The sequence below is a fragment of the Strongylocentrotus purpuratus genome, unplaced genomic scaffold (assembly GCF_000002235.5).
Source record: "Strongylocentrotus purpuratus isolate Spur 01 unplaced genomic scaffold, Spur_5.0 spur5_scaffold_5, whole genome shotgun sequence".
Classification (NCBI taxonomy): domain Eukaryota; kingdom Metazoa; phylum Echinodermata; class Echinoidea; order Camarodonta; family Strongylocentrotidae; genus Strongylocentrotus; species Strongylocentrotus purpuratus.
In genome coordinates, this window is record NW_022145611.1 from 42329456 (window position 1) to 42355562 (window position 26107).

The 26107-nt window shown below is 34.0% G+C and overlaps 1 protein-coding gene across 4 annotated transcripts in view; it reads right to left on the reverse strand.

The window, feature by feature from the left end:
• The window catches only part of LOC584177 (papilin), a 111556-nt gene that overhangs the window by 31384 nt on the left and 54065 nt on the right, over positions 1 to 26107 (reverse strand). For all 4 annotated transcript variants that reach the window (XM_030998546.1, XM_030998547.1, XM_030998545.1 and 1 more), the window contains exons 6-9: positions 19492 to 19615; positions 19066 to 19146; positions 11935 to 12110; positions 675 to 807 (exon numbers count right to left, since the gene is read on the reverse strand). In XM_030998546.1, coding sequence (XP_030854406.1) covers positions 675 to 807; positions 11935 to 12110; positions 19066 to 19146; positions 19492 to 19615 — 514 coding nt within the window. The remainder of the gene's footprint in view (positions 1 to 674; positions 808 to 11934; positions 12111 to 19065; positions 19147 to 19491; positions 19616 to 26107) is intronic.

The window sequence follows — 26107 nt, forward strand, 5'->3', positions numbered from 1 at the left end:
AAACACAGGTGGGAGGATAAAATGGCCAATTTCTCATTAAAAGAAAATAGAGCTCTGTCACCAGATTCATAAAAACCAGTACCGTAGTCCATTGCCAAGAAGATGCAACAATCTTTATAGTACAAGTCTTTACAGTAAACAGAATTATTACCATTTCATTCATTTTCATACCATATTTCATTCTTGTCATGTATTGCAAATCATAATTTAAGGAATATCCGATTTATTGGACATTTTACAAGGTTTTTTCCCCCCATTTTTTCTCCATTAACCCTCCTGCTACCACAAGCCTAAAATGGCTTGACTATGTGTTTAGGTATATGCTATAGAATTGAAAAGTAAATGAATTTATCTTCGTCAATTCTTGCTCCATAGCAAAAAGAAGATTATAATACATGTATCTGAATGAAATGCTTTTACTGTATGTAACAAGAGGGTCTCCAATACTCTAAATTTAATCTGCAAAGACTGAACTAGACTAAACATAGTAGACTGAAAGACGATTTATGACAGTTACTTTAGTTCGTCAAAGAGGAGGGGTAGGGTTAGGACTGTAATAATGTCACTGGATCATGTGATGTAGATTCCTGAAATTGCATTGCAAAATGCTGCTATGGAACACAATGAATTTAGGTAGTGTGAACATGGAGTAGATTCAATGAATATAAACTCACCCCCTCCACATGCCTTGGAGCAGTTAGAGTATGAATTGTAAGTCCAGGAATAAGAGTCTGGTTCATCAGGACCAACTCCATTTGGAACATAGTAAGAGTATTCAATGCCATGGTTCCTTCCCTGAGTCAGCAGCTGTAAATGAAGTGAGATTATATGAAGAGAAGGATTAATTTTTTCCAATGTGATAAGTGAACATTACATATCAAATATAGTACATTTTAAAAACGTAACATCAATCAGATATGAAAACAACTTTTCTATTAGACTCACTTGGAATCGGCTGACAAGGCCAAATAAAGTTGGAATACCAGGTTTTCATCGAAATCCATGAACATTTCAGAATTTTCTTTTTCTGTCTATTGAGCACAAAATGTCTCAGAGTGATATTTAAACTCTATCCATTCATTCCATGTATCTGTCAATTCATTCATCTCTCCATCACAGTCTCTCTTTCATATGTCATCAAGAATATCATGTATATTTTCATCCATCTCATCTTTCAGAAAATTTCCACCCACATTCTCAAATGTCATTCCATCTGACAACTAATGATAATGAAAGTGATATGCAATGAATTGAAATGTTTGCCAGAAGAAAAAAAAGTAAGTAAGAAATTGAGAGACCACAAGAGCCTTTGTGTGTCAGTATAGTTTCATCTGTGTGGAGCCAGAAGTGTGTATTCTCTGTGTTTGTGAGTATATGAGCTAACATCCTTTTGGCTCCAAACAGACTACACCTTTATATTCCATGTAGTACCAACTACCACACCCACTTAATTGAGTGAGATTCTCTATCTCAGAGAAGTACATCTATTACATCATACAACAAAGCAGCTGTCAGTACTAGCTGCCTACTACCAATGGATAAGGTTTTGTGTCGAGTCTGTTATAAAAGTATAGCAATTAATGCCCTTCTGGCTCTCAGTAAATGATTGTAGATCAAAAAGGTCATGTCCATATGACCCAAACAGAATTAATGAACATAATATATTATATAACTGTGTAAGTATATACAAGTTAACTCCCCTTCTGGCTAATACTTAATAACAGAGACATATAGACATTATCAGTGTTATCAGTTAAACAAAACTAGGAGACTATCATGTATTCAAAAGAGCAATGCCTTTTTGCAACAATTCAACATTACTAGCTATACAATATTCATTTATATTTGTGGGCCCCTATAACGAAAGTACATTCATGCTGATCAGGGTATTCTATCTCTCAAGTGAAAAATACCATGAATAAAAGATAAACAAATATAAATACAATTTAAAACAAGGTCAAACTCTTATTTACCATCCAAGCATCTTTCATACATCAATCATTGTGAGGTTGAAAATAAATTATTCTCAATGAAATTAACATAGTTTTCCACCCAACTATTACAACATGATTGTTATGAATGTTGACTGTTACTGTCTATTTATAACAGTGACCTCTCCTTTGACAGCCAAACTTTTTGACTCTAGGGTGTCATAGCTGTCAAAATCCACTAGTTCTTGCCATAATCAATCATTTTCTGTTCCTAAATGTGATAAACTTTCATGACTTCTGTGTGAAATAGAATCCAAACCCAAAATAGTAGACAGTAGGCATACAATGATGCGATAGGTTTCAAGTTAAAATCATTTGTTTACAACCATAAACAATCAAAGTCTTTTTCCCCTTTCTCTCTCAATCTGGGCATTATGAGCAACCATCATAGCACAATAGCACAATCACAGGTCACTTTATCAAATCTAGGTCACTTTAAATAATCATTTGATTGATCAATGATCATTCAATGATTAATCAATCTTTAATCAATTTGTAAAAAGTCATACATTTCTTCACACAATCAAAATCCATGCAAATTCTGATTCATGTTGATGAAACAATTTCATATTATTCAGTGGTAAATTTACTTGCGGATCAAGCAAATAACAGATTTAAATGTAGAATGCAACTCTTCATTTCCGAATTTCATGCTTTGGCGGTTTGGCTGGCCCCCAAACAATTTTATTTTGTTTATAACAAAAGACAGACACAAGGAAAGGTCTGGACAAAGAGACTACAAACTTTTTACTCTACAGTCTAGTCTTTCAAATCACTTCTCATTGGCTAAAAGTTGGCCTTATGTTGTCTGATATGCTTATTATCTGATTTTGTAATTATTCAGTCATAAATTACTTGCAGATCAAGCAAATAACAGATTTAAATGTAGAATGCAACTCTTCATTTCTGAATTTCATGCTTTGGCCCCCAAACTTTTCTTTTTTTTAATAACAAGAGACAGACACTAGGGAAGGTCTGGAGACCGAGGCTACTAACTTTTACTTCACATTCTATTCTGTATTTCTAATCACTTTTCATTGGCTAGAAGTTGGCCTTATGTTCTCTGCTATGCCACATTCCACTGGTAGTCAATTACCAAGATAGACTGACAGGTGCTTTTGTCAGAGAGGAATTTCATAGTCTCAATTTACAGACCTTGATATACATTCGATTGACATAGTTATTACTTTGTCCCCAACCAACCCAAAAAGAAAGCAGACACATCAGAGATGGAAACTGATGAAAGTTTCAACTAAATCTGTTCATAAATAAGAGAGTTAAGAATTTTTGAATGTTGTAATTGCTATACATATGGGCACTTCAAATTGGCTGAAGAGGTAATGTCGATGTGATGTAGTGCCGAATTATTTTTCCCATCTGTTCCAACATATAAAATCACTAAAAATTATAATTTTTCAAAATTTCATGGCTCAGGAGGGCCTATTCATTTTAGAGGACCTATAATAATATGCTATCTATAATATATTCTGTAGTGCCCCAATGGAGAAAGAACTTACAAGAAAAACAGAAAACAATGATATTTTTGTACACGACAAATGGGAGAGTTATCCTCATCCTACGTAACAATCCACTGACCAAACTACCAATTTGAGATTCCCATAAACTTAGTGATCTCCTATTCAAACATTCATTACTTCCTTACTATTGATCTGATTCATTTCAAACTCTTGCCATTCTTTTAATGTTATTTTTCTGCTTTCATACATATCAACTTATTACAAGGGTTTTCCTTTCATCATGTTTTAATGTATGTTTATAAATTGAAAGGCTTTTAGCTATTGCATTTTGTATTATTTGACAATGAGTAGGATATATCCATTTATTTGTTTTTATTTGACTGTGGAAAGGAGATCAGCTGTCTTGTAAATCAAATGTAAGGATTACATGAAGACTTCTTTCCAGCAAATTCTTCACCTGTAGTTTGCTCTTCTTTCAAAAGAACGATTAGATTTCCTTCTTTTATTTAACTTATAATCTATACATATAATTATATGAAATGAACATTTTTTTTTCTCATTTGTCCAAAGTCTGAAAAGATTACAAACCAAACATTAATTTTCAGATGAACATTTTAATCTGAATGATTGAAGAGGTCAATGTACTAATGTTCACATATTTCAAAAGGTGAAACTTGTTTTATTCTTAAACATCTATCCAAACATGGAGTACTATCTTTTACAAAGTAGTAGTGTTGAGGCTACCAGCTAGGATGATATAGTACAAGTTGAGTTGGACGTCCCCCTGGCACTCGTCTATGTGTCTGGCATACAGCTGTTTGCTAATATCATGGGACCTAGCTATCCTCAGCTTATTAGTAGACAAAGGCATCGGAAGTGTAGGTCAAATTTTAAAGCCCCCCCCCCCCCCTCCTTCTTTTCCTTCTTCCTCTTTCTCATTGCCCATATTACAAGTAACTCTTCCCATTCTTGTACTATGTAGGAAACTGGGAATTACATTGGTATGGTCTTGCATACTCTTGCACGTGTTAGGCAAATCTATATGCAAAGCAAATGCAAAATGTACATTCTATTTCAGAATTTAAATGCCTCCAGATTTTTGTCACAAGTCTAAAATAAGGTACAATTTTAGCAGCTTTTTTTCTCATTTTTTTCAAGGAAATACTTTGTATCCAGTGCACAATAGCCCTCATGCACAAAATAGCAGAAGGCTGAATGTTGGTCATTACTTATTTAAAAAAATCTATTTAAAAATTGACTGCCCCTACCATTTGTATGAGTATATTCACAAGTTTATAGGAAAGTACACGTAACTTGATGAAACATGTGTTTTTATTACGACCACCATGAAATCAGATGTTTCAATTAATTTATCTGGAACCTGAACATCAGGTGTACTAGCAGATAAACAGCTGGGGTTTTCAAACAGGGAACACTTTCAGGTTGTGTTACAGACTAACCTAATCCTATTATGCATTATAAATCAAGTTATGTATGTACATTAGTTTAACTGTGAGCGTGAAATGGTTGGCTTGCACTTTTAGGATGGACTTGTAAGATACATATAAGCATCACAAGAATACAGGTGTGAGATACTAGGTCAAATTTAGGCTACCAGATAATCAAATTCTACCTGAACTTTTCTTTTCATTTGCATGAACCTTCTGGCTTCATAAACATACATGTGCAATTTAACAAGGCTAGTTTTATTTCCATCTACATAAACTTCCTATGGAAGAATGGAAAATGATATCAACTCTGAACTAGCAATTACATAGATTACAACATTGAATATACTTTTCACAAATATCACATTTCCTGTGAGATCTGTTCAGAAAAGCCCCCCCCCCTTTAAAAACAGAAAATATCTAACAAAAATTAAAAATGCTGCAGTAAAATCAATATCACTTCCAATTAAATGAATATGTGACACTTAGTGTTCTAGCATCTCATTAATTTTTGCTACTGCATTATACAGCTTCATGTCTGAATGGGTGTGTATGGGCTAATATTGATAAATTGTAGATGGTCAAAGTATTTCAAGAACAAGAATAGCAGAAACTACAACAAATAATCCCGAGCATCACTTACCAATATTTATGAAAGAATACAAAAACCACAGTAATGTTAATGAAATTATGTTTCTGAAATTGATTCCATCATACTGCAAGAAAGATTACAATAGTCACCATTTTGTAAATGGAATATTTTTAAAAGATGCAGACTGTTATTGACATTTTCTAAATAGATGATTAAAGGAAACCAAAACCTTCATACCAAGTTACTTTTATTGTAAAGTTTAAGATATTTGAAAAATATCAGTGAAAATTTGAACAAAATCGGGCAAGGAATAAGGAAGTAAGATGGTTGGTTGGTTCTTCGTTTAGATGGCGCTCTTCAATCTCAAAGATTATTTGCGCCAGTCAATTTCGTGTATAGCTTTGGCGTGGGCTTCGGAAATCAAGCCCACGAGCGACTTTCCTTGGTGAAATGAAATTAATAGTGATATGGTTTTATAAAAAAAAAAGAAAAAAAAAAAAAAAAAAAAAAAAAAAAAAAAAAAGGCTGCAATATTAAAATTGCATAAAATGCAAAATGAGTTGGTTGGTTGGTTCTTCGTTTAGATGGCGCTCTTCAATCTCAAAGATTATTTGCGCCAGTCAATTTCGTGTATAGCTTTGGCGTGGGCTTCGGAAATCAAGCCCACGAGCTTTTTGAAATTACTAGTCACTAGAGGGCGGTATTCAATTTGATGACATCATCTGTGGACAACTCTCCATGCCTTTTGTACATCAAATTTCATGTTTTTCCTTCTTTCTTGTGATTGAGATAATGTACTCCCCTGAAAGCAAGATATAGAATGCAAAATGATATTCTACTTCACATATTATGAAGTCGGATCAAGAACACAAATAAATACGAAGAAAACAACAAAATTGTGAAATTTTATGTACAAAAGGCATAGAGAGTTGTTCACAGATGATGTCATCAAATTGAATACCGCCCTCTAGTGACTAGTCATTTCAAAAAGCTCTAACTTTCTTATTCCTTGCCTGATTTTGTTCAAATTTTCACTGATTTTATTCAAATCTTTTAAACTTTACAATAAAAGTAACTTAGTATGAATGTTTTGGTTTCCTTTAAGTACGGTAAGTGTTCTTGAGAGACAAGAAAAAAACGTTTTCTTGATCGCATGATTAGGGGAAAATGACACTTGTTACTCATGTTTCTTCAACCATAATAACCTATGAACATGAACCCGGCATTATCAAAGGGATCATGCACTTTTCAGCTCTGTTACCTAGATCTAGACTATTAATTTCGAGCTGTTGAGTGGATTGGAACACAACCACTTATATCATCTTGGCATTCCCTCCTTAATATCCTACATACATGTCTGTTCCAAGAAGGCATCAAGCATGATTAAATAACTCCTCCGTCAGTTCTTTGTTTGGGACATGACTGAACGTTACAAGCAATGAACATTCCCACCATCATAGATCTTCATGTCAAGAACATGATAACAAGATAGCACAGACATGTGTGTGTCAGTGATGGTATTACCAGTGATAACAACTTCCAAACACTGGATGTTTGTATGATACAAACGTGAGGAGTCCCCTGCCCTCACCCCTCCACAAAGATCTGCATATTTGATTTACCCTATGGCATGGAAAATCTAGTCTTCCAAACACTAGGTGTTTATATTATACAAAAGTGATATGAACCCCTCCCCAGTCTGTACAATTCATTTATCCATCAGTATTACAGAAAACAGTCTACAATGTTGAAAATACAAAAATCGCAACAAAATGCAATTGTAGAGAAAAGTGACGACAAAAACAAAATGTAAGAAAAAAATTAAATCATAACATGAAGCAACAATAGTAAAGATAGGATACCTTCATGTCTCCAAAAACGATCTAAAAATCCAAATATTTTCATTTTCAAGATCTTCCTAGTATGTCTCACCCAAGCTTTGTCTTAACACCTGTCTAACAATAGCTTTAGTCTGGAATTATGAATGTTTTACATTCAGATCTATAAGGCCAAACATACATCACAGATATGTTAAACGCGTAATATTTAGTTGACAGATAAGGGTTTGGTAACCATGGAAGAAGCTATCATCAAGGATTAGACACCATAGTGATGTCTGACATAGATGTCTTGAGGTAGACATACATCCTACAGTCATGACATTGAGCATTATGGAAGAGCCTCTCTCTCTTCTTACCAAGCTCACATCTCTTGACCATCAAATTTCAGGCTTGAAATTTGTCTTCCTGCTTTTCATATTAAAGGATAAATTCCATTGCATCAAAATGCAATAACTTGCAGCTGACCAAAATATGATTTAGTGGCATAATTTTATGTTAATGTTAACAGGAGAATGTTGAATATGTCAGAACAACATAGCAATGGGAATATTTATATGTATACTTTGAGAACCAGACATCTGAATGAATGATCTTTTTCCTATTTAGAAACTAAGTTTACAAAGATTGATCAATAATCATTTTATACAAGCAAATGTACTTGATTTTTTTTCTTCAATTCAATTTATTATTTCATTAAAAAAATCCAAAAAAAAATCCAAAAAAAAAAAAATCACAAATATATATATACATTGATAAGTGTACTGGATCATTAGCACCCTATAAATCAGATGGCTTGAGAAAAGTGGGTGGACCCATAACATAAATGAAAAATGTGGAAAATACAAAACATTAAAATTCACAATATAACAGAATGCAAGACGTAAACAAGACATTACAAACTAAAACACAATTATTATACAGAACTACATAATTGAATGCATCAGGGAATTCATTTATTTGAAGGGAGTGTCATTTTTAAGTGGTTCAAATAACATTTGTCCAAACCAAAACAGAAATGCATAAATGCGCCAGAGCTTAGTGTGGTTGCCCTATATTGAGTGACAGTTGAGCTCACACTGTAGAAATAAGAAGAGCAGTTATACAAGATTACAGACTATAACATAATATCCTTCTTTCAGCAACTAATAGACTAGAGGCTAGATAGTTTTGGATCTATTAACCATGAAAACATCACTCATCTGGGATTAGATGCCATTGAGAGGAAGATACCTGAGTGTCTAACAACAAGATACCTAATCCTTAAAACGTCTGCTTGTCTCACAATAGATCCAAATCATGAATCTGTAACGACATGACCTTATGAAGATACCAAAACAATCTCAAGTACCATGTCTACCATCTTTCTTGTCAAACTTTGGAATCTATAAGCTTTGGTTTAACTTTCTATTTTTAGTCTAAGGATTAATATTTGATGTTAACTTTTCAAGGGCAAGGCTTATGTCTTAGGTAATGGAAAGGACAGGTTTAACTACCTTATACAAGGTATCAATAAAGCTGGTAAGAATTCTAATTCTCGTTGCAATATGCTTCATATTTGCATCTACTGCTATCAATTGTGGTTTTTATTACTGGCACAGTTGAAAGAAAAATGATTTTGATAATATTGATATATTCATTTTAATGCACATTGTTATTATTTCAAATGCTATTCATCACCCTTATCAAAATGACCATAATAACTTTTAATTGTTAAGATCATAATAACTACGAATTTGAGATAACATTCACCAGACAAAAAATAACAACACTAATGATTTGTTTTAAAGACGAAATGTCATAAGACTGTATACACCAGTGAAATTGGGCAGAGATTGCCAGGAAGGGTATTATCCTGTACTCATTGTTGAACCCATGATATAAGAGAGGACATGAATGTTCTCTCACCTGTAAGCTCATGTTACTGCAGCAACCGAAGAGACATGATGACACATGAGGAAACTCAACAATGCTCTTTTTATACAAGCGGATGATGACATTGCATCTTAATCAAGGACTGTTAAAGCCTAACATTGAATTTTAAACAGGTATCATCCTTCCGCTCCAGCAGACAAAAGATAGGTCTCCTTTGTGACAAAATAGTTAGAATACAAAGTTAATTAATCTGAAAAATGCCTATTTTGAAGAATATGGAAAAGTTCAGAGCAGGACATTTTTAAACCTAACTCAACTATTGAATTCTCTCCTTCCAGTAAGCTTAATACAGATTTAACTGGTTTCTGAAGACAATGGTTAGCTTAAATACACTAGGAAATCCATTTTTTACAATTATAAACCTTGATTTCCCATGTTTGATCATACTGTATTACTGTTTCTCTATCATCCCATAAATATTTCAATTTTCTAAATTCATTCTATACAGAGAGCGAAAAGTGTTCTTTTAGTAACTCTTTGAATCTATCTATCCACAAATATGTTGCCTTAATCTGCTCTTCGTGGAAAGTCTATATTAAGCTAAAATAAAACCAATATATAAATTGCTATTGTATGATTTCAAAGTAAAACACAAAATTTCAAATTTTGGGGTTGAGATTGATCATGACATCAACTGTTATTTTGGGTACTAGATCAGTTGGAGGCCAATATATTTTATCACCTAATGTCTGCCCAGGTAATTCATGTTATTAACTTTTGGCTTCAATTGCCCTGGTTAATGGCAATAGTTTTGAATGGGGTCCAAGAATTTACTTTGTGAGCCTGCTGACAGTAAAGGTTTTTCATTGACAAAAACAAGGACCATCTCTGAGAAGTTATTTTAATTGTGGAATGGCAGTGTCACAGATTTTGCAACTCTATAATACGTATCACTGAAACATAAAATTTGGAAAAATTAACACCAATTTTCACAAAAAGATAAAGGTAAACAGAAAAAAGAAAAAAATAGAATCAAAAGTCACCTGGGACTACATTTTCAAAGCAAAGGAATAGTTAAGTCGATCTTTATTACTTAAAATTTTGAGCAAGTATTGGCAATTCTTACTAAATAAGTTGGATAGGTTTATTTCAAGTCACACAAAATATTTAACGCAAGGTATAAACAAATTTCTTTCAAAAATTGAGAAAGACAACTGCTGGCAGTTTTAAGGGTTACTGATCCTTCCTTATCACTTAAACCTGTGTATTTGACAGGTGTATGCAAATGCAAAATGAGAGTCCATAATTGATAATGAGAATAAAATTATCTTGCAGTTACACTGGGAAATAGAACATTATCAGTCCTGTTTATGTTAGATTATCATTTATCTCTTTCTCTTTCTTTACATTAACAATCCCATTTTGTTCTCTCAAACATCTTAGAATAGATGACACAACCAAAAAAGTTGATTTACACACATTTTCAAAGTTGTACCTTTAAGATATCTACTACGTACCCAGGCAGAGGAAGCAAGGTACAGAGCCGCAGGATTACGAGAGTGTGAGGGTAATGGAAAAGGAGGTCCCTAAATAGAACCACTTCCTAACACATCATTTGTTGGTTAGCAGTTCTTTCAAACATCCCCGCAGATGTGATGAAAACATTCTTGTTGAAACCAAGGTGAAATATATGCACCTTGAAGACAGAACTTTGTTGTCCACCATCATCCTTCTTTTGCAATGGTGGAAGATTGCATGGTTTTGAAGTTTTGCCGCAACAATATGGATAGCTTTATCTAATCTCCACTGACCTAGGCTATAAGGGATAAATTTTCTTCATATTTTGTATTCCCTGAGGAGAAAGGGGCTTTAATCTAGCCGACAAAATAACATCAATTCATAAGTAAATCATGGTCAATCCAATCAAGTACAATTGTGTAGATTCTCTCCGTGTCTGAGCAGATCTTGTATAAGGAATACAATGTATTTTCAAAAAGAAGATTGAACACAATATTGCTAGATAAAAAGAGAATGGGACTTACGTTAAGTAACAAAACTGATATATTGGACAGATGTGTTATCAACAGATTTTTTAAACATTCTCCCCATCTCAGTTTACATCTTGATTCTCTTTTAGTCTTTGACCCTCCCCCCCCCCCCTCCCCCTACTCCGCCCTCTTCTCTCTCTTTCTCTCTCTCTCTCTCTCTCTCCCCAACTTCTTTTTCTTTCAGTCTCTGTGGCTTCATACAATGTATTTCTATTTTTCAAGAAACTTTGTATCTTGCAGGATCTACACCACACTGTTCTCTTGATAACCTTTCCTCCCATGTAATATATTCCATAACAGCTGCTTTGTCATTTGCAAAATGTAAAATCTTGATATCACTTCAACTTTGCAAAGACTTCCAATATCTGGGAATCCATAAATGCTGGGCCTGAAAATATTCAGTGTCAATCCTACTGGAAATACATATGAATACAAAACCAGGAACTGCGCGTGAATGAAATGTTCACAAATTTCACGAGTGGGTCAGATTCGCTAAAATTCCATGCCACGTTACATTTTAATCACAATTGACACATCACAAAATGTTGAAATTCAAGAAAGAGAACAAATTTTTGGTTTACAGTTCTTAAAAATGAAGTAAACTTGATTCATCGATATGACTATCTCAGAAATAAAAAGATAGAAAGATGTAATTCTAACTCACCACTAAGAAGAGAGGTTCTTCTAAAGGTCCAAGGAATGTGATGACTTCTGCTTTTTCTTGGGGTGCTCCAACCTTGCGATCATAGTCCATGGTGGTACCGGCTGACTTGAAAGAGTGAGGAAGATCTATGCTGAAATCTCCATTCAGGTAGTACTCACCATGGACATTCCTTAGAGCTGAAAGAATATCAAAAAGAAATATAAGTAAACATTACGATCAAGAGGGTTCCACCTTGTCCATATAACCAACAAAGAATAACAATAATACCAAAATCATATAATTGTGTAAATGGTTCTTTCTTTCTCTTAGGTTGTTGCTTGTTTCTGTGTTTTTTTCAGTCACAAAGCAAGCGAAAGCTAGCTCACATGTCAGATGATTTCACTGATTGTTTAACAAACCTACACTCTGTTACTGTGTCCCGACACCTGGCCATTATAAATGAGACGGCCATCACAGCCATCAGGCAATGGAAAAACTTAATTCAAGTAAATTAGGAACGTTACACTAATCTTGATCTAAGGAGACACGAACGAATGAGCGAGTTACTGTTGAACTAATCTCTTTAGTGATTCAAACAACATTTAACATGTTTGGATCCTACGTAAGAATCCTTGCTCTATTATATGTCACACCTCGTTAGGATATCTATCTCACTACTTTTTCTAATTTCTTCTTTCCTTTAGGCCAATTACTGTGATTCAATGTAAATGCATACAATTAAGCTGTAATCATCATCCAGATATAAGGTATTAACCTTGATTTGCAGATTGTAATAATTTTCTTTTTCGCATTTATAACTTCAGGACCATACATAATCCACTAAACGTTCATACCTTGCATTTTGGGCAAATATTTGGACATGTGCTTTTACAATTACCATGGATACAACCCTGTTTGAATGAAAAATACAACCTAATTCTGCAGACATATGCCTAAATATTCAATCTAATTTACAAGCAACTAGTTTAGTAGAACAAATGCTATACAGATGTTTATTACTTTCTTGTTTGTTTTCCGCTAACCAACATGTGCAAAATTTGATACATCCAGATGGTACAAGGAATGATTTCCAAACTTGAAATTTCTTCTGTCAACAAGTAAACCATAGTGCCTTGTTTATCTTTGTAAATTGAATGCATTGTTTGTATTTTCGACAAAAAAACAAGTATATAAAGAATCTCTGTACATCATGTACCTGCAAATATAAATCCAAGAAAGTATCCACTGCTTTACTTTAAATTAGTTAAATTTTTACTAAAAGTAAGTTAAATTAGTTAAATGTGTTTCATCATTTACTAAGATCTATTATTGATTGACAATTTCCATTGAACCCAAAATGACAATAAGAACCACAATTAATACTACAGCTATTATAACCAACAAGGATATTTCATTCATAACTTGAATCTAACTTCCTGAGTTATCACAAGAGTAGATATCCTTCCAAAAAAATTTGGAAAATACTAAATTTCAAACTTTGTATGCATGACATTATAGGACTACATTTAAATTTTTGTACTGAAATTAAGCAATGTGTCATATTATGGATGGGGCAATTTATACCATTAACATGAAATTTGTCTACACTTTGGGTAGTGTAAAAAAAAATGTGTTCAAACTTATATCACAATCTTATGGATTGATATCTAGCCCAGAATGGCATTAATTCTGTTTCAAGGTATACTATATGTGTATAAACGCATGTCTTGCTGTCAGCTGACAAGCTGTTATAAAGCCTTTTAAGAGATAGAGCTTCTCAAAGGCATTTTAAACTTCTTTTTCTTAAAAAGCAGTCACAAGCCAAGAGTGCATTTGACTCACACAAGAAATTTCTTGCCTTAATCTGATAAAGTTTACTTGGAGCCTTTCACATCCTGATAATATTAGAGTACAGCTCATGGAAATATGACATCTATCAAACAGAGCAGTAATCAATTCAAAGATCTTCATAGAGTTTGCTTTCCTCTCCTAATGATTTCCAACTGATGTATATCAAACAGTGCAGTTATATAGCAGACATTGAGCAGACATTCAATTAGTCAATCAAAATTGTCCCCGAGTGGCAAGAATTCTATTCACAAAAATATACTTGCAACTACAACATATGCAATCCATTGACATGAGCTAATTATATATAAAAACTGGTCAAGAAGGAATTACTTGGGCATTTATCCCATGTGGGTGATATCAATAGTGGGATGCAAGGGTGCTGAAAAGGGGAAGGTGAAAATGCATGATTTTTTTCTCTCCACATTTTGCTTCAGATATTGTCTTAAACCCTCCATTCCCTGATGATGTTTGCTAAGATTATGGAAGATGTCTTTTGATCATACTTTTCTCTTTGTGAAGAATGTTATTCTCAATTTGATCTCAGAGCAATAAAACAACATTTAATAAGGCCTTTTCAAAAACATGTACAGGCACATAGACATTAAAAATTGTAATGACTGCTGAAGACTATGTGTGCATGCAACAGAAATAATTTACATCTTTCAGAGAAGAATTACAAAAAAACATGAAAAAGTGATTTCTAAAATTATATCATGCACCTTCTACTCGCCCACCCCTAAAAATAATAATACTTTAGGGCAATAAACTTACACACACACCTACAAAAATAAACCCCCTTTTGCTACCAATATGGATGCAAACATATCATCACACAAAACCTAATCTTGCAGCAATGGTCTTTTGAAAGCAACCAGAATAAATTATGAATATGCACATTGATTCAAAGAAGAATGCAAATATATATCATGCATGGCATTACATCTCCTTGAATGCACACCTATACATTAGGCAGGAAATCACTGACACCTTTGAATAAAGGAAATATGGAATTTGATCAGAATTTAATGATGGGCAAGTAAATGTTTTATATGTGGTTCACTGATCCACAATATGCTCAATAATAGGCTATTGTTTTTCAATTTGTCAAAAACTTCCTGTCTCACAAAAGAAAAGACACTTAAAAACAAAACACAAAGAAGCAAACACGGGACAGGAAGTCTGTGTATTCTAATTGATGTAAGACCTCAAATTATAATGGAGTTCATAGTTTTATTCTTGTTCTAAAAACCCCAATATTATGATGAATTTATACCCAATTCATGTAGGGTACTTTCAAGGACAAACACTGACAAGTAAGGCTTCAAAGGGTTTCTGCCTTTAATCCTATAGTTTGGCAAAACACATTTAACGTTTATCAAATCTTTAAATTCCTCTTAGATAAATTCCTTATTTTAAACACTTTAAGTGCATACCTTCTAAGTTTTTAAATTCTATAATTGGGAAATTAGATGACCTATTTTCTAGGCTTCTATACAGAATTGTAAGATTCCATTTAGCAAACAGTCCCATGATAACACAAGAGCTGACAAGGACAATTTCATCAACTTTTTGCTCTTATGAATCCTTTGAAATGTATTTTGAAATTAATTAATGGTCTTTTAAGCAGTAAATCACTAACAAACAAAAATGGTAAAAGAAAAACCTTCATCCCTTCCTGCCAGCTACGCTATATCCTCACTGAGCCTACAAACTTCTTGAGTGTTTAATAGTAAATATTACATATTGCTTGAGAAATAATTAAGGAGGAGGAAGGGAGAGAGAGAGAGAGAGAGAGAGAGAGGGGGGGGGGGGAGAGAGAAAGAGATGGCGAGAGAGAGAGAGAGAGAGAGAGAGAGGGAGGGGGGAGAGAGAAAGAGATGGAGATGGAGAGAGAGAGAGAGAGAGAGAGAGAGAGAGAGAGAAAGAGAGGAAAAGAGAGTGAGGGAGAGAGAGAGAGTGTTTTAGGAGGTGGAGGGGTTGAAGAGAGAGAGAGAGGTAGAGTTAGAGAGATGGAGGGGGAAAGAGAAGGAAAGAGAAAATAGTGTGAAGGAAGAAAACATGAGAGAAATAGAAAGAGATAAAGAGTATGTGGGGAGTAGGAGGAAGTAGGGGAGAGAGAGAGAGAGAGAGAGAGAGAGAGAGAGAGAGAAAATAATAGCTACATTAAGGACAACTGGACTGACATAGAAAAAGAAAGAAAGCAATTTAAATGTTCACTGTTGGGTCAGAAGTAAATGTTTCTCAATAGAACATTAATGATGCTGTGATTATGTTATTAAACACCCACCATTCTTTGGTATTCTATCCCACTTGAATTAACTGTAATTTCCCCACCACCCAGGGGCTCAGGCATGCTAATAACAAACAATGTTCGAGGACACCTCTTCCAAAATAGAATTGAAGTGTCAAAATGTTAGACACAGAATAAATATGTATAGCACTCCAGGTTGATAGTACATAATCAAAGCATCCACAGTAACTCAAGGTGTAATATGGAATGTTCTTCTACAGCCTTTTAGAGCCCAGACTCTTGGAAGAACAACACACTCACTGAATACCTTGACAATATTACAGTAGTTGATCAATCATATATCTCACATTAATAAAAGCAAGATTTAAATGTTTTCTTGGTTTCAGCATTAATTGTGTTTCGCATGCATCAAGGATGATATCATCATTAAAGCATCCTCTCTTTATCACTTGGGAATAGACAACGTTCATCAAAACATTATCAAGTTGATCAGTGTATTTTAATTTGGGTCCAGGAGATCATATTTGACAACTCATTTTCTGGTAATGGCAAGAAACAGCTTACATGTTTTCAACATCTCTTGTAATCTCCACATATAGGAACAAAACATAGCTCAAATCAATATAACATTTTATAGTGGTATAGATATTATGACCTATTTTGATGTTGAAGGACTTTGGTAAATACCATGACATAAAATATACCAATAATACATATTCTTAAAGGATACAGCATAACTCCAATCCAAGGAATGAAAGACATGAATATCTCTGCATGGTTTCATCTTTTCTAGCACAAAATTAGTGTTTGCATAGTAGGATTTATTACTTGATGCTGTATTGTCCCCACATCTGTAGTTCCTCGTACCACAAAACATGGTGTTCTTTCATCTCGTGCAATTCTAGTATGGGTGTAAGCTCTATTGTTATGATGTGTATCACATAGTTTTAGAATTTTGTATCGCAAGCATTTGATAAATGAGATATGTCATTTACCGAGGCATTAGGATTAAAAACACATCAATAATAAATGATTCAACAAAGATATGATTCCTAATGTGACCTGACTGGCTAGCTGTGTGTTTATTGTTATGAAGAACTGTTAACTGTCTTCATAAAGAGAAATATTAGAACACCACTACCATTTCATTTTTTGTTAATGCTTCTTTTTTGATATAGGACTCCCCCTCATAAATTCCATCCATTTGAAATATGATAGCAAACTATCAACAATTGAACCTGAATAGAGTGAAATAGAAAAAAATAGAATTTCTAAAATGTTTTTGAACAGTGGAATTCCCACAAAGTTTTCAAAGGACAATTCATAAACTGCTCCCCTTTGTCACATCTTTAAGAAAATAGTCTTTTACAAGATAGAATGTTACAAACACAGTAGAAAACATTTTTGCATCTAATGACATGTGAGGAGTATACTATGATTGTGGTGGAAGTTTGTCCCAGCCACAATCTCAACTAATGTACGAATGTTCTGTTAAAACAATATTCCTGGGGAATCCATGTTTGTGTTACCTACAATCTTGAACCTAGATTTCTTTCACTGGTAGCTATAGCTTAAACATGACTCATTACTTTGGGTTCAGCATCCTAAACAAAAAATACCCAAAGGCTAGCTCAAAAATGGGATAGGATAACATTTTGGAAATGGGTTCAAGAAGTTCTAGGTTGTTGTTGAAGTTTTCCTTCTTAAAAAAAAAAGAAATTAAAAAAAGTCTGAAAATATATTGACTTTGTGATCCTCATCACAAATCTCTTTTCATAAAGTCATGCATGTTTAGAAATGTTACACCCGATACTTCTACATTCTTTGTTGTATATTGATACTCGTTGGATATTGTTGAGCTGTCAGTTCAAAGTTCTTTTCTAAACAAGTAGGCCCAAGTACTTGTCAAGCAATCCCTTATTCCAACAAATTTGAAGAAAAATAGGACATAACAAATCAAGTAGAAACATTTCCAGAGGAGATTTTTCAAGAAGAAATGTAACAATTTTCTATGAATAAAAAGAAGATGACATCATTAAAAATTACACAATATACAAGGGGTTGACATGTATATACATTATCATAAATCTATCATTGATTCATTTGGAGAGCTGTCCTGTGCTCAAATTTGCACTTAATAGAGTATCAGCTTTGTAAATAGAATGTGAAATAGACATATAATTTCATGAGTATATATATATATATATAAAAAAAACATGCCTATTTTTTCAAAACCTTTCTGATTGGACCAAGAGGGTAAATTATTTTATGGGCCAAGATATTTTCAGGTACCTCATATCCCTTCAAGCTTTATTTAAGAATTCAGGGTACAAGAATAATAAGATCCCTTTGATAAATCACTGAAGTATACTTTTCAGACCCATTTCTTATACCGTAAGAAGGTTAACTTTATACTGTGTTAGCCGCCAACCCCTATAACCTGCCTTATGGCTACTGAATGAAAAGCAACACTTCGAAAATCACTCTGGTATAAATTCCACTTGTCAAATATTCTTTGACAATAAGACTTAATTTGGATCACTTTACAAAGTCTGCTGTAGCTCAGGTTCAAATGCTGTAATCTTTTGGGTATTAACCTCAAAAGTCAGGTGTACTTCACACCCTTAATGCCCTCTTGTTTACTCTGTGGCTTCAGAGTCATTCTCCAAGCTCACTTGTGGTGAACATCACTTTATTGTTGATGTATAATTGTATGAACTCTCATATATATGAAAAAGGGAAAATCCAATTACTATTTGTTTTTGTTTCTATTGTTGTTATTAAATCCTTTTACAAATATAGCCAGATCAAAACAGTATTTTATCCAATCAATAATCATTCATCTGAATATCAACAAAAACTAAAAGAAAACTTTGTAGCCTATTTCAACTTCTTAAGCACTTGACTTTAATAAGGTCAGTGTGTCAATATGACACAATCTCTATAAGTCCCTGGATCATTTTAATAAATCTGTTTAGGAAGCATGATTCTATCTAGGGTTATATTTCAAATGAAGTTATTAACAAAACTGCATGGATAATAAGACTTACCCAGATAGTTATGAGAACCCCGAATCTCTGCAATACGTCCATTTGTAGCTCCAGCTGGTATGATATGAATGTCATTATAACCTGTTCAAGAAGGAAAATATGGAAATACATGGATAATAACATGGAATCATTGGCTGTTCTTTCTTGATACTTATAAATAGTAAATCCAAAATATTTTGATCCATGCATTAATAAGTACATCAAAGATTCAAATATGTGTGAGCATGAGGTATTACCGCTGACAGTCTGAATATCGTTTAGACGAGTCAAAATATCAATGAACGTGCAACTTTTGATCTTGGTTATGATCATTATTGCGTGATACTTGGTAACTTATGGGCCACAAAATTACCAAATGCCTTGGACTTTTCCATAAAAAATGTATTATAAACTGATTTGTATAGGCGGCGCCAGGGATGTACATACCTTCTGGAAGTCTCCTCCTTGTAAACCTATTCTCAAACAGACGACACGTACTGTTATCCCCTCCACAATCTCTACACATGTCTTCTACAGTATTGGAGTCAAGCATCATATCACAGCCAACACTCTGTAAGAACAAATATTATCAATTAATTAATTAATCTGTAGAATTGATCTTATAATCCACAATCTCTGCATCAATAGAGTCAAGAACATTTCACCGCCAATTGTGTCAAGTTATACAGTAGCTACAAAAAAAAGATAGAAATGCATACATTTCTAGATTACAGGAGCATTCTCATTATAAATATTAGAGAAAGATGACAGCTCTACTGGAAGATCTTTATATTATGTAAATTATATTAAAGTTGCGAAATGCAATATGCCATGGACAACAAAAGTTATAAAGAATCTTTTCAATGAAGTTAAATGTAAGCTCTTTAAGTATCAATATTTAAATCTTTAAATATCTGAACAAGGATGTACAATAATCATCTCAAAGACACAATCCCTGAAAATTTGTGATGAATATTCACATTCTTAAATAATATTCTATCACATATTGAAATGTCATTTGAAAACAAAAACAAAACTAGATCAGGCTGCACACATATGAGTACAATTTACTAATACAACTTTGCACAGGTAGAGATCAATTTTCAGGAAAACTTGACTATAGCCTCAGACTAACAAGCCAAAACAAGAATTTAACCCATTTATGCCTGACAGGAGCAAGGGAAATTAAATTTGTTGCAATTTGGTAATCCTGTCTAAAAGTGGGTAAAGCGCTCTTTTAGAGAGGATTTCTCAACTCTTTTTAAAAGCATGAACTTCCAATCCAAATGAAAAAACAAATTGATGATTAGTGACTCCTAAAAGAGTGCATTTCCACTACTGTAGATTAAGATACAGTGGGATGTAAGACAGTGTATTAATGAATTAAGAATAATTATTAAAGAACTAGAAGGCTCCTCCTAAAGGCTCAGCAACATGTTTACAAACAGAATCTTGATTTGTTACATTACATTGTAAATTGATTTATATGATGCATATGTTTCCAAACAAAATATTGATATGTTAGATTGCGTTGTAAATTTATTTAAATGTTTATAAACAGAATATGTACATCAATGAATTTGTTTAATAAATACAATACAATACACTACATGATAGGGTCCATTCATACTTATTATTAGATAACACAGAAGCTCAAAAAAGGAGAAGAGAAAGAGTCGCCACTTGTTATTTACAGTGCAAACTACACAATAGAATTAGGGCCACTTAACCTGATTGTTCAAGTCAATAGACTGTTTGAAATAAGGGAAGCATAAACAGCTTCTTCCATAGTCAATGAATGCATGCTTGAAGTATAGTCATGGTTCTTTTAAAGAAACACCTTAATCTCCAAAAATCACAAATACACTGAAATAAGATTATATGTAAGTACCTGAACAATTAGACTTCCTTTTCCAACAAACTTTGTATTGAATTGTATTTCAAACAATTTCACTGATCACAATGCAATTGAAGAGAGTGGAGAGAGGGGCAAAGAGGCAAAGAGAAACAGAGACAGACAGAAAAATACATACAGAGAGAGAGAGAGAGAGAGAGATAGAGATGGGGAGAGAGAAAGAGAGAGATATGCCTTTGTATCCAAGAATATAAAGTCAGGAAGAGGGAGGGGGAGCATAGAACAGCATGGAACAGTGCCAATACCAAGATCACACTCATATTTTCAGTCACAAAATTCCACCAGATGCCCTCCAGAATCACTTAGCAGGTGCTCTTCCTTCCTTTTCCAACCCTGTCTTTGAGTCATTCATATTTTCATATTCACCATCAATGACCCTCGGTGGCTGTCTCCATTCTTACAAACATTGTTTACCATTATGGTTAATCAATTTTGAAGGTTCGGAAGTTTGGCATTGAGGAGAAATATGAGTCCATGTTGCAAGAGTGCTGATTACTCTCATATTTTCAATACTTCAAGCTTAAAGAAGAATATTTTGTATGGTTATCCTCTGGGGCAGAAAACTATTTCAGTAAACATCTGTAAAAGAGCTCTAGAACAAGGAAAACCCCTAAGAATAGAAATGAGGTAATCACATTTCTACATACAAAATCTGAGAACAAAAAAATATTTTACACTGAACTGAATCTCAAGTTACTGAATATTTCCTAATTTGATCAAATTTTGTTGTTGTCGATGCACATACATGCATGTCATATAAAACCCTTAGAACCATTCACTTTTAAATATTACCTGTGACATTTCTCCTGAAACAAGAAACCTTTTAAATATGAAAAGAAAGGGAGAACAATCTCCTAAGAATTGACTATTTGGGCTAAAGTGGGTGGCATGAGTCCAATAAGATAAGATACAATTTCCCACTCTTATCCACTTACTTATATGATCAGGAAGACATGCAGGTAGATGAGAGAAATAGAGACATGAATCACTCTAAATAAATAAGATTGCGTCCTCTTCCACTGCTCACTTATAAAGGAATCCTGTAAGTGACCTCAGGATACCCTCATGTTTAACAAATTGAATAAAATCTTCCAATTTCTGTTTTTAGGTCTGCTGTCAGTGAAACAGTTGATTTCTTTCAGCAGTGAGTCATTGGTGTATTTTCAGCTTCTGGAATCATGCTGTCATGTAGTTGTATCTTTATCTCTTTCTTTTCTTTTTGTCTCAAACTGGTAAAACAGATTTGAAATGAATGTATGTACATTCTTATCCTATACATCGATTTCCTAACTTGTAATTTTGTATGCTTAAGTCTAGTAAAATTGATTCAGAGGTTTTTGTTTAGATATTTTTTTGAAAATTAGGAGGAGAGGGTTCCACTTTATTTAGTATTTGACATGTTGGGTCAAATGGAAATGCTAATTCAATTTTTTTGCATTTAACTTGTACATGTACTTCAAGGGAAATTGAAACGGCATTATTTTAATGAATTCTATTATCTAACTACTTAGATGTCCTCAAATACTTGTGCGTTTCATTTCAGAACAAAAACAAATCCAATAACCAAAATGAATGGAGGAAGGCCGATTAAGGAGGAGGAGTTTACAAGACAATATGAATTAATCTGGCCTTACCTTTATTTTCATCAGAAATAATTGAGAACCTTGGGTTGGGCCGAATGATTCAACATTTCACTGACCTTCATTTTATTTGATTTGATTTGATATCAAGTCAATAATATATCAAATGTTTGCTTAATTTTTTTAGCCAATTGTTTTCTTAATTGAAAATGAAAATCAATATAGTTAATGCACAGCTACCTTGTACATTTCAAGTCTTTTTCCTGCAGGTGCAGGGAACAGTCAAACTGTAACTCATAAAAAAAGTTCATCATACTTTTGGTCTTATTGAATCAATCATTTTTATCAACCATATGTCAACAGACTTAACAAAGAGCATGAATATTTGAACGGGTATAGCCATGTATAATGGATCTATTTACAGGTCTTTTCTTCAAGTGGTAACACGAGACATGTAGGAAACCACCGAACAAAGGGAAGATGATACACCTCATTAACTTCCTCTCATCATGGATGTCTAAACCACAGGGGCTGGAGTCCTACACCCTTGAGTCATACTCTCTCTCTGCTTTGCATTTCTGTCTTGAATATGTTCTTCCTTCTTTCTTTTTCTACAGGAAGACTGTCAAAGCGCACCTCAAATATAAGTATATATAGGGGTCTTGAGCAAACCCATGAGATAAATAGAAAACTAATTTTAAAAAATATAAAATCAGAGGGATCTTTCCTTCTAGAAATAGTGCATACTGCATGAAGCAAATTATGAGTAGCATTTGTCATAAAGCGATAAAGCTGAAAATTGACATAAATAACTTTCTTGTAAACAATATCAGATACCAGTTGGATGACACAGATTTCCAAAATAGTCCTACCCCCCACTAACGATAAAGACTCCCGTTTAAAGCTCATCATCCATGGAGTTAGACAATAACTAGGGCTATGACGCATCTAAATGTTTGCACTCTCTTTCAGATTCACAGACACTTTGAAAACATAGGCCAGACCGTCTTACATTCCTCTACAATGACATGCCTAGGGCTCCTAATCCCAAAGCTAATTTAAACTTCTATCCATCTCTAGACATTGGAGAATTTTTGAATCACCTATCCAGTAAAAGAAAGGAAAATTGGCAGGTTTCTAATGATTATTTGAAATGTGGAAATGTTTTTTGAGTAAAAGTTTCACATGTTGCATGCCAGGAAGGAGGTTGATCATTTTGGGTCCCTTGGGTGAAGTACAGGAGTATCATGGGCATAGGAAAGAATATCGTTAACAGGTGCTTCAGAGAAGTAAACACGGTCACATACCAGTGTACCACTTGCTTGGGTCGGTATTGGAGTTGAAGTGAAGAAAGGATGATGAAGATATCAGTTGTAACCAAGATTTTTGCATATCTATTATCAGTTTCATAAACTTTCAATACTGCCTATTGGACTACCGGTACTGCAACGAAAATTGATTTCTAAGTAGTAGGACCTAAACATTTGGATATTTGAACAGAATGCTGTAATGTATTAAAATGAAGCTCATATTGATCAATACGGTTTGTAGTACATTTAGGCCTATAAACTTAACTCCTGCTATGCAAAAAGGAGATGATTTCTATTCTATGAATGACAATGGATGTTAGATCACGACACCTCTCATTGTTAGATACAAGGATAATGTTATAACCTCTTCTTCCAAGCTTCTTTCCAATACACCAATATATCACTTATCATAAAAGGATCAAGAGCACAAGAATGATTTAGAAGCCCCTAATTCCTCTGCAATACAACCCCCCCCCCCTTCTATAAATGCCATGTCATGTCATATTATTCAAGGAAAAACAGTTTACTAGGGGGTGGGTTCTGGACAACCTGTGTCTAGGAGAGGACTTTTATGGGCAAGGACTTTTGTGTGCTAGGTTTCAGGTGAGCCGATCAATCAACACAATTTTATCTCTCCATGTATGTTTGTTTTGCAATCAAGATAGCCATGTCAATGTCAAGCTAGCAATAAAACATGAATGACAAAATGAAGTCTTTCTACCAGACTCAATATACTCATGTCAATTTTATCCTGCCAACAATAGTGTCAATGAAGACATTAGTCTTCACTGCCAGACTCAACGAAGAGACATAAAACTTTGGTATGCATACAATATTCCATTTAAAACTGTTTTCAAATAGTGAACATCAGTCCATCTGATTTCCCAGATTTCCATCACATCCTTTAACATTAATGCGTTTTGCAGGAAATATTTTTTTTTTAAAGATAACTTGTTTCTTCCTTATTTCTAAACGTTGCACTAGCATTTTTTAAAAGATCATAATTTAGCAATGGTAGAATTAGACTCTCTTCTCTTCTGGAGATACCAGGCACGTAGCCAGGGGGGGCAGTGGGGGTAATCCCCCCCCAAAAAAAAAAGAGCAAGAAGAAAGGAAGGAAGAGGACGTAGGAAAAAAAAGGATTAAAAGTCGAGAACGTTACAACAAATCGTCTTCTTTCTCTAATAATGTAATGAAATGTCAAACCTCCCTGCACCCACCCCCTTCGCGTGCTCACTACCCCCCCCCCCCCCTCCTAAAATAAAATCCTGGCTACGCGCTTGGGAGATACATGTAATTGCCATATGCTACATTTTAGTGTAACAACCTCCCTTTCCAGTAATATAGGTCTTCCACAATCCAATGTCGCTTGGGCAAGGAAATAAGAAGTTTCTGCCAAGCCCATTTTTTTTTTGCCATTATGAACTTTTCCATACCCACTCCCCCGTATAGAATTTGATAATGCCAGGACTGAAGTTAAAAGGATATGTGTGAGCATAAAATGTGTGCTATGAACTTGACATTTTATTCATGAAGGCTTTTTATTTTTGGTAATCAAAGCCCCTTGTTTACAAAGTCCAGGTTTCTTTTTTTGACAGAGGACAAAAACAAACCTGACTGCTCCCTTGAGAAGGTGAAGATATTTTGATATATTGACAGAGGGGAATAGAGAGTTTGAGCGAAACTCCTCCGAGAGTTGCTTTAAGGAGTCTCTGGTCAATGAAAGGGCGGCAAGTTGAAAAGAGATGTCACTTCGCAAGTAAGAATCTTAGCCTTATCATGAGAGTGTTTGACCAGCTAGGGGCAGATATAAAGCTGAAATTGTCTGGTGAGTTTGATATAGAACAGAAAACAGAGATCAAATATTGACCTAAATCTATATTTAAAGAGATAATGCAACTTATCATTAGTGAGTTACAACTCGAAACATCTCAATGCATGTAGCAGATGCATGCAGGAGATAATGATTCGATCTTGTACGTCACAATTACAAAGTTATTAATGTCTACATTTGCCACTTCAGAATATTACCTTAGAAAAATTGCTGGATATTATTTTACTCTATCGTGATACTTGAAATAAAATCTATGGCTTTTCACATACATCTAGTATGTTTTAGCTTTATAAAATACCTTACGGTCAAATGGAATTTATGTTAGACTAGAGTTTTGCAGCTTATAACATGTACACAGCACACCAACAAATAAATACTGCAAAATGATATGTCAATAATACAGGGATTGAATGCAGTGCAGTAC